The sequence below is a fragment of the Papilio xuthus genome, unplaced genomic scaffold (genome assembly GCF_000836235.2).
Source record: "Papilio xuthus unplaced genomic scaffold, Pxut_1.1 DF825946.1, whole genome shotgun sequence".
NCBI classification, from domain to species: domain Eukaryota; kingdom Metazoa; phylum Arthropoda; class Insecta; order Lepidoptera; family Papilionidae; genus Papilio; species Papilio xuthus.
In genome coordinates, this window is record NW_013532703.1 from 14,662,450 (window position 1) to 14,675,594 (window position 13,145).

General features: G+C 31.8%; 2 protein-coding genes across 8 annotated transcripts in view; one reads left to right on the forward strand and one right to left on the reverse strand.

The window, feature by feature from the left end:
- Positions 1-10,380, reverse strand: part of Khc-73 (Kinesin heavy chain 73) — an 85,856-nt gene extending 75,476 nt beyond the window's left edge. For all 6 annotated transcript variants that reach the window (XM_013320918.1, XM_013320917.1, XM_013320914.1 and 3 more), the window contains exons 1-2: positions 10,168-10,380; positions 6,135-6,219 (exon numbers count right to left, since the gene is read on the reverse strand). In XM_013320918.1, coding sequence (XP_013176372.1) covers positions 6,135-6,219; positions 10,168-10,222 — 140 coding nt within the window. In that variant the 5' untranslated portion in view covers positions 10,223-10,380. The remainder of the gene's footprint in view (positions 1-6,134; positions 6,220-10,167) is intronic.
- A 464-nt stretch (positions 10,381-10,844) lies between these two features.
- Positions 10,845-12,830, forward strand: PI31 (Proteasome inhibitor 31 kDa). 2 transcript variants are annotated; one of them, XM_013321049.1, is made up of 7 exons: positions 10,845-10,935; positions 11,018-11,173; positions 11,246-11,395; positions 11,663-11,846; positions 12,009-12,099; positions 12,217-12,363; positions 12,630-12,830. In XM_013321049.1, the coding sequence occupies exons 2-7, from the start codon at positions 11,030-11,032 to the stop codon at positions 12,760-12,762; spliced, it is 849 nt and encodes a 282-aa protein (XP_013176503.1). In that variant the 5' UTR covers positions 10,845-10,935; positions 11,018-11,029; the 3' UTR covers positions 12,763-12,830. The 2 variants fall into 2 exon arrangements, with proteins under 2 accessions (XP_013176503.1, XP_013176504.1); XM_013321050.1 differs by having other exon boundaries at positions 10,865-10,935; positions 11,002-11,173.
- Positions 12,831-13,145: the final 315 nt, after the last annotated feature.

Below are 13,145 nucleotides of genomic sequence, written 5' to 3' on the forward strand. Positions count from 1 at the left end.
TTTTAATCCCGAAGCGACTTCGCAACAGCAAGCAGCTCATTTTCAGTGCAATTTCACTATGAATAAAAGATTTTCTCCCTCATTGAAAGAGGAAAGTAAAAAGCGATGTGGAATAAAGCTGTAATATCCCTCGCTGTCGAATTGATTCCAGTCAAAGGAAAGGCGAAAAAATTCGCACCGAATACTTATGCCGACTGATTTCAAATTTTGTTTGAGCCACCGTACATGGCCGTTTACTAAAGATTCTTAGGATTGTATTTTTAAAGAATATAAAAGGACGTGATAGATACAACAATAAACCCTGGTGCTTACATTCCGACGTTTTTAAATCTAGAAATATTTCATAATAAGCTATGACAATGCGGATCTTCAAATCAATTATGATTCGTAGCACCGATACATAAAAGGAAGATAACGATATTAATAACAAAACTGCCTTTGTAGATTCATTTGTAGTGATTCATAGATAGATTATTGTTATTAAAGCAAACATCCTGCTCATCTTGGATAGATTTGAATTGTTATCCTAAAAGAACTTTATGTATTTCATTTGAACATCCCTACTTAAATGACTGCAGTATTTCAGTAAACAGTTATTTTGCTATTTATTTTACGCGTGACTCAACCACATTAAAAGTGAACCCCTGCACCAGCCAGTAAATGCTATCGCCTAAGCTCAGAACAGCAAAGTTTTCAGTTTGTAATGAACGTAAAGTGCATTACGTATAAATCCCTGGGGCTATTCAGAACAATACACAAATTGAAAAGGGAAATATTGACAGAGCGCTGCGCAAACAGCTGGAACGTGATAAATTCACAAAAGCGTGATTTTCGTTACGCCTACAACTAACCCAGTTAATTAATTTCTGTAAACTGGTTACGTTTAAATTGAGAGTCAATTTTCAAAATTTTAATTAAATGTTGAATTCATAGAGACTAGCTCTTTTAGTAACAAATATAAAAATCAAAAACTTGTTTATGATTATTTCACCTCCTCTTAAATATTCCAGACAAGTTCAACATTAATATTCATTTCTTTAGTTTGTTGAACTCAACTCTACCACACTACGTCTAGGGAAAAGTTTGATACAAAATCCTTAATTGGTTGCTACAGTAGCAAGTTCAGTTCTTGAATTATACATAATAACGTGTGAAATATTATACTTGTATGTTAGAATATTATTATAAAATTAAATAAGTAAGAAAGAAATTTTTAACATGTTTTAAAGGTATTCCTTAGCATTCTCAAAGCATGGTTTTATAATATGCTTACAGTTTCGATTAGGTATGTCTTATCACATAGTATCAGATAAGGAACGTAACAAGCGAATATCGTTGAAATTGAATACTGCACGACTGCATATATAGTAAAAATTAGTTAGTTTCCAAGTGGGATTTGAAGATTATTTTTAATTTTTTTTTTAATATAAATGTGTACTATAAAATCTATTTCTATAATAAACATGTCACACAAATAATCTTCAGAAGTAAAAAGGAATAAAATCGATTTTCCACTCTATTACGTGTATCGTTTGGTCATGTAAGCGCACCTCTTCTGTGACAAGTGCCACCGTATCTATAGTTACTGCTATTGTAAACACAACAAGTGGAACGGTTCGTTCTGCGATCAATAGACACGCATTATTATACATTGAACATCAATAAATACTGAATGACATCACTACAGAGACATTTTTATATATGCTACCGAGCGATTGTGAATGCTGACCATTTGTAACTTGTCTAGGCAAATTGTAAAGAGTTATCAAACTACATGTTGTACACATTCATTCGCTAAGAAAGATTTCAATACTTTGTAGTTGTAAGAATCATTCAATCATTCATGATATTTCCAATTTATCTAGGCAAATTACAAATAGGCGGCATTCACAATTAGTTAGTAACACAGACATACAGGATGATAGAGAAGTTAAATTTGATTTTAATATAATAGAATTGAACAATGTTTGAGGAATGCAATTGGGTCAATCAATAAGACACGAGGCACACGACGTGGCGTGTTCGATGCTGACACGCGATGCCAAATGCACATCATTTTCATAATATAATGGATATGACTAATAAACTTCAATGTTATTTCCGCTAATAAAATCGCACACAGTTACACGTCACTTGAATACAAAGCAACAAAAAAAAACATAATTGTATATGTAAATTAACAAAACATCAAAAATAAAGTTATCTCGTAATTAAGAATGCGTAGGTTTCGTTTCCGATTGACTTATTTTTAGGACTTTAGTTAAGCATCACCTATCAATTTTAAAACGTTCAAACTAATCCTTTGTGTTGTTAACTGATCACAAGTATATAGAACTAAATATACATTAATAAAAAAAAAATTCAATAAAATTCATAATCTCCCAAGTTTGCGAACGAATACGATTTTATACAACGTGCAGCATTTATTACTCAGTACGGAAGTATACTACGGGTTAACCAAACAAAGTAACTACTACATATTTGTTTGCTCCAGCGTTAGGGCTGTGTAAACGAGGTTAGATACGTGAGATGCGCAGCTCGGCCTGCCCTGGAATTACTTCGATGTAACCTCGATAGCACGGTCTGCTTTCTTTGAAAAGAATACTCGTTAGTGTTCTGAAGATAACACAAACTTTACATACAAATTAAATTGTACAGTAACTTAGTTTTGCGTCATTCTTATTATATTTTATATTATACATGCAAACTGAAGAACAAACCTAGTAATTATGTTTATTTACATTGAATTTCTTTCGTTCTATAAAACTTCTAGTCACATCATTGATTGTAGAATAACGTAGACCTTACAATATTAACCGACTTTAGAAAATGTCAAAAGTTGTTACGCTATTGAAAAGGTCGATTAAAGCTGAACTTGAAGGCTTAATTTGCCTCATATTTTATTACTTACTTAATCAAAAAAAACTTAAATTAAAAAAACAACGGCTAGTTAGTAACTATGCCAATATAAAAAATTGGCAATATTTTTCATATACACATACCAATAATCCATTAAATTATAAAAAGAAAAACATAAAAGCCTGAAAACTATTATTCCTGTACTATGCCATAGAAGCATTGGTAGAATACAATATAGCATAACTTTCAGTGGAAAAATACGATACAACGTTATCTGCGCACATTGAATCTTATTCACAAGACGAAATTAATGAACACATTACATTTCACGGTAGAGCAAATACATTGGTAATACCTCAGGCTCGTTTCGCCTTGTAATAGATTTGCTACAGAGCATCCACTGATCAGCAACAATAACCAACTATAAACAATAGTTGCTCAGAAACGCGCTTTAAATGTTAATTGAATTACAACCTCGAATAAGACTATTTTCGCAACCAGTTCACGTACCGAAACGATTCATTTTCATAATACATTTATTGTAATGTTAGAGATAGTAAGATGTTTCTATTAAAATACTAGCTGTCGCCCCCGACTCCGTCCGCGTGGATATATGAAAAACTTAATTAGTGTAGCCCACCCATACATCCATCCACATCACATCCATCTAAACATTTTCATTTATAATATTAGTAAGTTAAATAAAAAGCAGCTCTTCAAGGCGTAAATTCGAAAAAAAAATGAATAAATAGTATCCTATGTCCGTCTCCCGGCTCTAAGCTACCTCCTCACCAATTATCAACCATATCGGTAAAGCCGTTCTTGAGTTATAAATAGTGTAACTAACACGACTTTATTTTATATATATAGATAAGGACACGTTTAAAAAGCCTAAATCATTTTATACAAGCTTTTAAAGACAATTACATTAATACTTATTAAGTATAATTTTCATTCCATTCTTTTTCTTTATTCTTGTAACATAATATTAAAAAAGAACAGTAAAAATAGAAAACTATTTTCCGATACAACGGACAATAAATGAAAACGGAAAATGCGAACCGAATAATTATCATGAATTTTCCTTCCATTCATGCCTCGAGGCCTCTTACCGAGACAATAGCGTCCGTTACTGGGTACAAACAAAGATCTATTAAGTCATTAAAAATTCACTGATAAAACTATTTTATTACTTTTTACTCGCAATGTATTGTAGTTTATTTTTCATAATTCATTAGCTTTTCTTACGATTAAACGTTTGTTATGTTATTCGTTATGCGCTTCTGTAGCCTACAATTTCTTTGTTTCAGAACTATTGAACTCTACGTAAGTATATTACTCTATGACTTATCTTGATACGTATATATTTACTTATATTACAGGCTGATCAATAATAAGGTTAAATACCTATACAAATTTACCGTAATTTAAGAATTAAAATTATGTGTAATCATAATTTAATATTTAAAAATATTAACAGGTGAAAGGATAATTATAATTAATTAAAAATACGGTTAATCCAGCCTTGTTTTTGTTGCAAGAGCGCATAATTGCAGAAATACATCACAGACCTACGACCACTTTGTGTTGAAATTAATTAAGAAAACTTCATTAATGAGAAACACATTTACAAAATATCACTACGCATTGAACAATAACAACTTAATATTTTACTTATGTATTAATTCGAAAGTCTGAATGCGATATTATGAGCGTTTGGTAACTTCAGAATGCCTAACGGATCTGGATGAAATTTAAAACAGAGCTAGGTAGGATACAGCCTGGAATAGTACATATACTAATAACTCAGTTTTATTTTTATTCAACGCACCAAGGCATTGTCTGAGTCTCGTGGTGGGGGTTGAGGGATGAGAGGTGAGCAACGCACGCGCTTGCATAACGCGGCAATCAGAGCGTCTCGACGGCTGGCTCTACAATGCCGTTAGCCATCGTCCACCGATCTAACGATAACACCCAGTGCTGAGATTCTCACAAAATATTGTTCAAGGAAAACAAACCATTACGCATAAACAAAGATTCGAGAAACGATAACTAGATTATACAAAAATCTACTCATATTTATAACAATTAGGTTGAATTTTCTTCATGGTTAAAATTTACTTCAACTTTATTATTCATCATCAACTTGTATGGATGGGATCAAAGTGAAGTAGCATCGCTTTAAAAAAACTTTAAGGCAAAAGTAACAGTACACTCAAAGCCAGTAATAAAACGTTACGGCAAAATGAGACGGATAATACTCTGAGAATCGAGTAACCGTACACTTCCTTTGCTCCTTTATATCTCGCGTGTTGAATCTAGGGCAAGGGCGAACTGCTAAGGTCAACTTTGCTCGTTTGGTTATTTCCTGCTGTATACTGTAAACTGCGAAATGTTCTTAACTTTTCGCTAAATGCTCATTGAGTTTAATGTAAAAACATAACAGCGATGCAGGTGTTGGAACCCTAAAGTAATTACAACTTACTATAGGTACATACGAAAGAATGGATAGGTTTATGGACATAGACCAGGCAATATTGGAACATAGATTACAGTCTTGAATAGCATAGACTTATTATTCAGTTTTTTATTAATCCTATGCCAAAGAAGTCGCATCAACAGCTAATATAATAATGACTAAGTCAAATGCAAATATTATATATACATATTTTATTGCAATCTTATCTTTTAAATGTAATGCAATTTGATAAGATAGGAGGAAAGTTCAGACGTATTGTCGTCAATGCCATTCCGGATATATAAATCTGAATAAAACCGATTATATCACTTATGCATTGTTGATAAATCTACCAACTTTGTATATTTCTATAGAATAGCATTAAAAAAATATCGAGTTAAATCTTTTAAAACTAACAACAAATACTGTAAATTAAATCAATTTCACTGAAAAGCTGAATGTATCAAACAAAACAGATTGTACCAGGTCGTATGATAGAAATAACTAGGACAAGTACGTCATTGCAGTATTACAGTCGCAACATTTATCGACTGGAAAGTAACTCTCACCACGTGCTTATACAGTTACGAGATTATATCAATTTTAAATGAACCATTAAACCATAATTATCTCATGTCCTTGAGTATTCGTAGAACACCAGTGACAAGAACTTAATGCTGTACTCAAAGTCGTTAAATGGTTACTAAGGAAGTATCAAGAGACCATTTCTCTCACATATTCATCTCCCTATCGACCATTTAAAGGCGATTGTTAGAGATTTTGTTCTAGATTATGTCGTATACTCTATCTTCTTTACCTTTCTTTGTCGTGTGACTGAGGATACTGCAGAACAGTCTGCTGTCCTTCCATTTCCACGACGCATTGTGTCCCCAACTCCAATTCTGTAACAACACATAATACGACTTTGATATAAAATGAAAAAAACAATCTGTTTTATCTTCAAAGTGCCGTAAATCACTCATGTTCTCATTTTACGACGCGCGACAAGATAACAGAGTTTATTTTATATTTCAAAAGAGGGTTTCCCAGAAAATCTATTACCTATACACTTTTTACACTTATTAATTGAATTAATTAGTTGACTATTAAATTTTGTCAAGTTACTACTATTAGAATTTGTAGTTTAATCAAACATCATAATAAATTTACCGTAACTACGAAAACAAATGCTGTACATCCAGCGTTTCAAAGTTCTATCATTAGGATTCTAGCACGGCCTTGGGTGCGTCTAGTCCTGATATATATTTGAATGACACAAGCCCATTCAAAAAACTTATCATTAGTTCTTCATAATTAAATGAGGAATTGGAAATTTAAAACATTTACATAAATGTACAATAATGTATTCGACATACACGCTGGAAGTGAAGGACAACTAATTTGAACAGTTAGTGGTGACTCGCGAAATTCGACTACACATACTGACAAACATAACATCTACAAATTTAAATTATGTAAATAAAACCTGTATATCCTTATTGCTAAGATATCGATAAAAATAAATGATAAAACACGAATTATAATTGGACGTCTCATGACATCATTCAATGTCTTTTGGACTTTTGGTAATACCATTAAATGGATACTTACATCGAATAGAAAAGATAAATGAAATCGGTTAAAAGGTCACAAAATGCAACAGACAACTTAGTAAACAAGTTTTGACTTTTCAAAAAGGACAATAAAATTCCTATTTCCTTCGGTTAAAGCCACGTTTATTTTTATACTATATTATAAGATAAGGATACTGTTTAGCGAATTCTTATCGCTTTATCAGCATAAACCGTAATAACAAATAGAGGTGGCATTCGATAAACACAACTTGTGAAATTGTATCGTTTCCAGCGACTATGTATTCCTAGTCAAAACACGTTCGTCTGGTATAGAAGTAGAATGTTAATCGTGGCTGATCATTTAGCGCCGGCTATATTTGGTTACAAATATAATTAGTAGCGCGTGATCTGGATCATTTCGATTGTTTGAACATGACGATGGTTCTAAATAGAAAAACTCATTTTCATAGATTAGATAAAGGTCCAATTTTAATAAAAGGAAAATGTACTGCCTTGAATGTGTGTGAATTTATCGTCGGACATAGAATAAAGATTATAGAGATGTTTTTGATGTAGAGACTAGAGGATATCAAACTGAAGCCAGTGACATGAATAGTTTGATTTTAGAACATTAAACACCTATGACTAATCATAGCATTTTTACCATATTTCCTATTAGTTCGTCTTTTACCTCCCAAAAACAGGTAACATATTAGAAGGCAAAGAATAAGTCATAGGTTGAACAAAAAGGTTCATATAAATTCATACCTTTACGATGTTTTAATTGCGTAATTAGCCTTAGAGCGCCAACTATGCATAAGAACGGCTTAATGACTGCCGTGCGCCGACAAAGGCAAATTTACGTAACTATCTCGCCGATGTAATACATAACCCTATTTATTTTATCAATGTAAAAGTAATTAGCCATTGAATTAACACAATAGCTTAATATTTAACTTAATACATATCTAAGGTATATACTTGTACGAGATTTTTGTTTAACCTTTGTTTATTTAACTTTCTGGTCGTTGCTTCATTTATTGACTTTATAAATTAAAAGTAACAAACGCAACAAAATCATTACGAACAATTTAAATGACATTCATTAACGCAAATTCTGCTACTCGTCGTTCTCCTTTCATCATTTAACTCTAATAACCTAACCTACAAAAAATCATTTTAATTTTTTTAGAACAATGACGGTAAAGGCTATGTATTCAAGGATCAACACAAATAATACGTGGCAACATGTTCAATTTAAATATAGTTTAGTTGTTAAAAAGTCGTGCAACAAAAAAGTAGTGTATTCGCGTGCTCGCAGCCTGTACGTGATGAGACGGAACGCGGCCGCTCGCGCCGGTCCCCTCAAATCCGGTTCCACTGCCCATTGTAGTATACTATAATACGTCTTCTGAACACACTAATTATGGACTGGCAGCTTCTAATATTATAAACGACAAAGTTTTAATGTTTCTTATCGCGTAACTGCAGAATGGCTGAAATAATCTGGAATAACGCAAAGTCTACTCAAGATTTTTTTATTCCACTTACTTCTTAAAAATTCGTTTGCGTCTTTATTATTTACATATCCGTTTAGAGAGATATAGAATTTACAATAAGATATAAAGAGAATATGTGTATGGAAACGTATGATCTCATCTATTTCACATCCGCATTTGTTGAAATAAAATTTATGTCGTAAAAATTGGTAACACAAATCACGAAACATTTGACCGATTTAGGTGCTGTTCTTACGTAATGTTTGCTGCTTTTAGAAGTACTTTCTGTTACCTAAAATAAATAATTAATAACCAACAAATGGTATTGTACTATATTGTACCATTAATGTCTGTTCCAAGTTAAATACAAATCTTATTATTATTAAAAAAAAAACGAAAAAGTTTACACTCAGACCTTGTTAGTTGAGCAAATGATATTTTGCTGTCTAGAAATTTAAGTAACTGTGAAAACTTTACGCGAACTGAATCGCGAATGTTGTCTCGAAATACGACTGGAATTCCTAATTTAGATTCTATACCAACATAAAAACATTGATGGAAATTCCACAATCTTTTTTTTATTTTACTGCATTATATTACAAAGAATTAAATTATTCCGTCGGTTTTGGAATATTCGACATGACAAATTATTGAAAAAAAATATGCTGCAGTGGTATGGAACAGTAATTTATATGTATCGTTTAATAATAAATAGATAAATTCCCATTTTTTTTCACTTAAAGTCAAAAATTACAAAAAAATTAGGTAAAATCTCATTCACATAGTGATACTCAAAGAGCAATGCCTTTTTATTACAAAATAATTGACAAAGCAAAATATCGTAATCTCCACCATATGTGGAATTTGATGCTCCTGTACCTACTTTTTTGCACATAGGTAACTTGTAACTGTGCGATATTCAAGCAAAAGTTTATGAATAACTTATAACTGATACCTAAACAAGGAGCAAACATAAATATTGTTGATGCCTTGGAAAATACACTTAGTCACTAAAATAACAAAACCCCTGGTGAAACTACATTTTGTTTATAAACAATTAATTTGCATTGAAATAACTGAAGACCATAAATGTTACTTTTGTATATTTATACCACATATTTCCAGCAGTTTAATTTTAAATTACAAAAATTGATTGCAATACTCATCTTTGAAATAAACTTTTGTTACTCGGAATTCATATGTTATGATAATTTATAAAATATATCAACAATTTATTCCCTATTATCTAACATGACTAATTACTGTATTCTGACACAATGTGTCAATGGGGAGCTGATAACTGATAAATTTCATGTGAATAATTAAAACTTGTGTCCCGCTAAACTTTTCATGGATCTGTTAATAGATCTATTATGTATTTACAGGATTGAAGACACCTGTAAGTGTATAATTAATACTTGATATTTCCAAACTTTGTTTTGTACTCATAAATTTATGGTTCTGGGTCAAATAATACTATGGCATTCAATGTTACAAATAAAAAGTATTTTGGTTTTCTCATATGGGCAGGTGATTTGTGGCAATATTTAATATAAGATTGACTTTTTTACAATTTCAATAAACACAAAGTGATCTCTTCTTGAGGTATACAACAAAAGATAACCAGTAAAGTTTTTTTTACAAAATGCACACTAAAAATCTATCTATTTTATTGGTAAATTGGTTACAAATTAAAGAACACGATAAACACAAGTGATTACGCACACCTGTAAGATTGCAGATTTCTTTATTTATTACCAATGCGAAATCAACTTACCTCGCCTATTAAAGGGTCGAACCCGAACAGCAACTTTAATCTTATCCGATGCCATTTTTACACTTAAAATACACAGATATATTCAATACACAGCACTTTACACATCAGCGTTAAATAAATTATTGCACATATTCACCCATATTCTAGAACAACAAAATTCATTATTTCACGTTATGTTCACGACGGTCCCCGAGTTGACACTGTTCGCCATGTTGTTTTTTTTACGTTAGTCTAGGGATGGAATGATCAGCTTCAATACTAGTATAATGTTTTATGAAGCTGTGTTTCAATTCTTCCGGTTTTTAGGTTTCGTTTTTTGTCTTCCTTTTTATAATCATTTAACGAAACGTATGCAAGCATTACCTATCTTTATTTATTTATATGCATGACTTGTGCATATCCGAGTTAGTAAAAGCCATAAGGTTAACTTATAAATACAATTTGTCGAAAGTTTATCACAATTGATAATAGCATATTTAATCTCCAAAAATAACCGTAAATTTGACCTGTCTCATCAATTAATTTTATGTTTAAGGCAATAGATTTTGGAATAGAAAATTACCACAACGCTTATTTTATTACTGCCACCATTTTGTTTTTAGGACAACACTAGCGCGATGTCAAAAGAAAATTCAAAACATCACTAAATACTGCTTATTTATTGACATTTGACAAATGTCAATTCATGACATTGTATCACAGTGAATTGAAACTGAATCATTGCAATTGCATTACTTTTGACCGATCTCTGTTTATAAAATTTAGAAGGTAATAGTTTCATTATCATTGAACCTAAAGCGTGAGATAGTAAGTACTTAAAATCTCTCTTGATAGTAATATTTCTTTGCAGAACTAAAGGGCGATGTCTGCAGATCCATTATTTGGTTGGGATTTAACTTTTAAAACTGTGGAAAAAGATGTTAAACGCAAATCTGATGTTCTTATAGCTTTTATTCATTGGAATCTAACTAAAAGAGGTTTTAGAAGTATTGGAATAGGAGATGAGGTAATTTTATTTACCAACTATCCAATATGTCTGCCCTTTAATCAGATATTGATTTCTGTATAACTTTTATAGAGAACGCTTACCGGTGAAGAAGAGAAAACAGAACTTCTACCTAGTGGTTGGAATGATAAGGACAACTATACTTTAAGATATCTTTTGGAAGATAAATTATATATTCTACATGGAGTCAGCTCTGATGACAATCTCATCATCAACCTTTTGGTAACTTAGCTAAATAATTTTAAACCTAATTAAGTAATGGTCTTCCTTCTTCTATTTTTGGTGTTATACTTTTTTAAACACTATTTTGTGTTCGCTAAGTTTATTAAGTACCAGTATACTATGAAAGAAGGCATACAAGTCAATTTTGAAATTAATAGTTTGTGGCCAATAATGAATAAATTGCAATTGTTTTTTTTTGTAGTTTTCTTGTTAACATATATTTGTAAATGTAAATAAAAACTCAAAGTTTATTTTTATTTTTTTTAGAGATCAGAAGATCTAACAGTGTCAAATGTGGCAGTCAACATTGATGACTACATAAAGGCAATGAAAGGCAGTATAGATAAATTGATTCCGAACCACAAGGAACTTATGTTCAACTTAAAGAGAGATCTGATTGAAACAGTCACAGAGAGACCTACTACAACTGTGCAAACACAGACCACAAGAGGTTTGTATACTTTGACTAATTAAAAAAAATAAAAATAAGATGCCAAGCAAAGTAAATTAAGAAATTATAACTATGTTTATTCTTTGGTCATGGAGCAGAACTGTTGCCTTAACTTCCTTCTGTCCTTTAAAACCTGTTGTAACATTACCTTTATTTTTTCAGATAATACAAATGACAGAAGACTTGAGAATGATCCATTGAGAGTTCCTCCTCGTCCCTTGCCATGTGTAAATCCAGATAATCATGACTTGTGGTCTGTTAATTTTTCTTTAATTTATTTTTCACATCCTGTAATATGTCTTACATTGCATGAATTAATTTGGAGTGACTGTGTTATAAAAGTTTTCAGAAAAGTTTCCTTGTTTTGCAGGGAATTACCTTCTGCCCAACTTCCTAATGTGGGACGATCAGATCTGGATCCCTTCGCACCTGGCGCTGGTGGTATGATCTTCAATCCATTTGGTCCGCGAAGAGATGTTGAAAATCCTGGATTAGGTATCCCAGGAGGGCTCCCAAGGTTAGAATATTTTTCAATAACAAGTACAGTTTCTACTATTAAATTTCGTATATTAGTTTATTTAAACTACCAAGAGCTTGTATACTAATATTTGTTGCTAAAAGTAAAAATAATACTATGTGTAATAATCTCCCAAGGGTTGGCGATAGGCAGGTGGTCAGCTATAAAAATTGAGCCGACATATTAACGTTCATAGAACCTTGTGTGCCACGTGAGTAGGATAAGGCCAGGGTTATAAGATGATGTACAATAAATAATCATTACAGAGGTGCAGTACCGCCAGGAGCTCGTTTCGACCCTTTCGGGCCGCCAGGCGCAGGGCCCATGCCAGGTCGCAGACCGCCCCCCGACGCCGATCATTTCCCACCACCTGGCTTCAATGATCATATGTTCATGTAAAAATTTCTTTTATGTATTTAACATGGTTCCAAAATATGAGGGACAAATATAAATGTTGTGTTATGTGACCAAGCATTTCATTTATTCTAGCTGCACCCAAACCTGAAAATTCAAAGCAAATATTTTCATTGATTTTTATATGTTAGATATTTCATAGATGTCAATTCTTAAACAAGTCATCATAAAGTGGACAAGTTATAATTTATTTTAATGGTAAGAGCAATTTATTTAAAAATATAAAATAGTTGCCATGGCATTTTGACATTTTTTATTAATAAAATATTTTATGCATTTTATTAGAAAAATGACATGTCAGTTACAGTATGAAGGTGAAAAAAATAGTACTGTTAAATTAATATGGATTAAGCAAATTACTGAATTTA

Excerpts from the sequence above, each read along its gene's own strand:
- PI31 (XM_013321049.1), top strand. The coding sequence starts at position 11,030 with ATGTCTGCAGATCCATTATTTGGTTGGGATTTAACTTTTAAAACTGTG. Across the intron at positions 11,396-11,662 it reads ATCTCATCATCAACCTTTTG|AGATCAGAAGATCTAACAGT; the intron begins GTAACTTAGCTA and ends TATTTTTTTTAG. Across the intron at positions 12,364-12,629 it reads ATCCCAGGAGGGCTCCCAAG|AGGTGCAGTACCGCCAGGAG; the intron begins GTTAGAATATTT and ends TAATCATTACAG.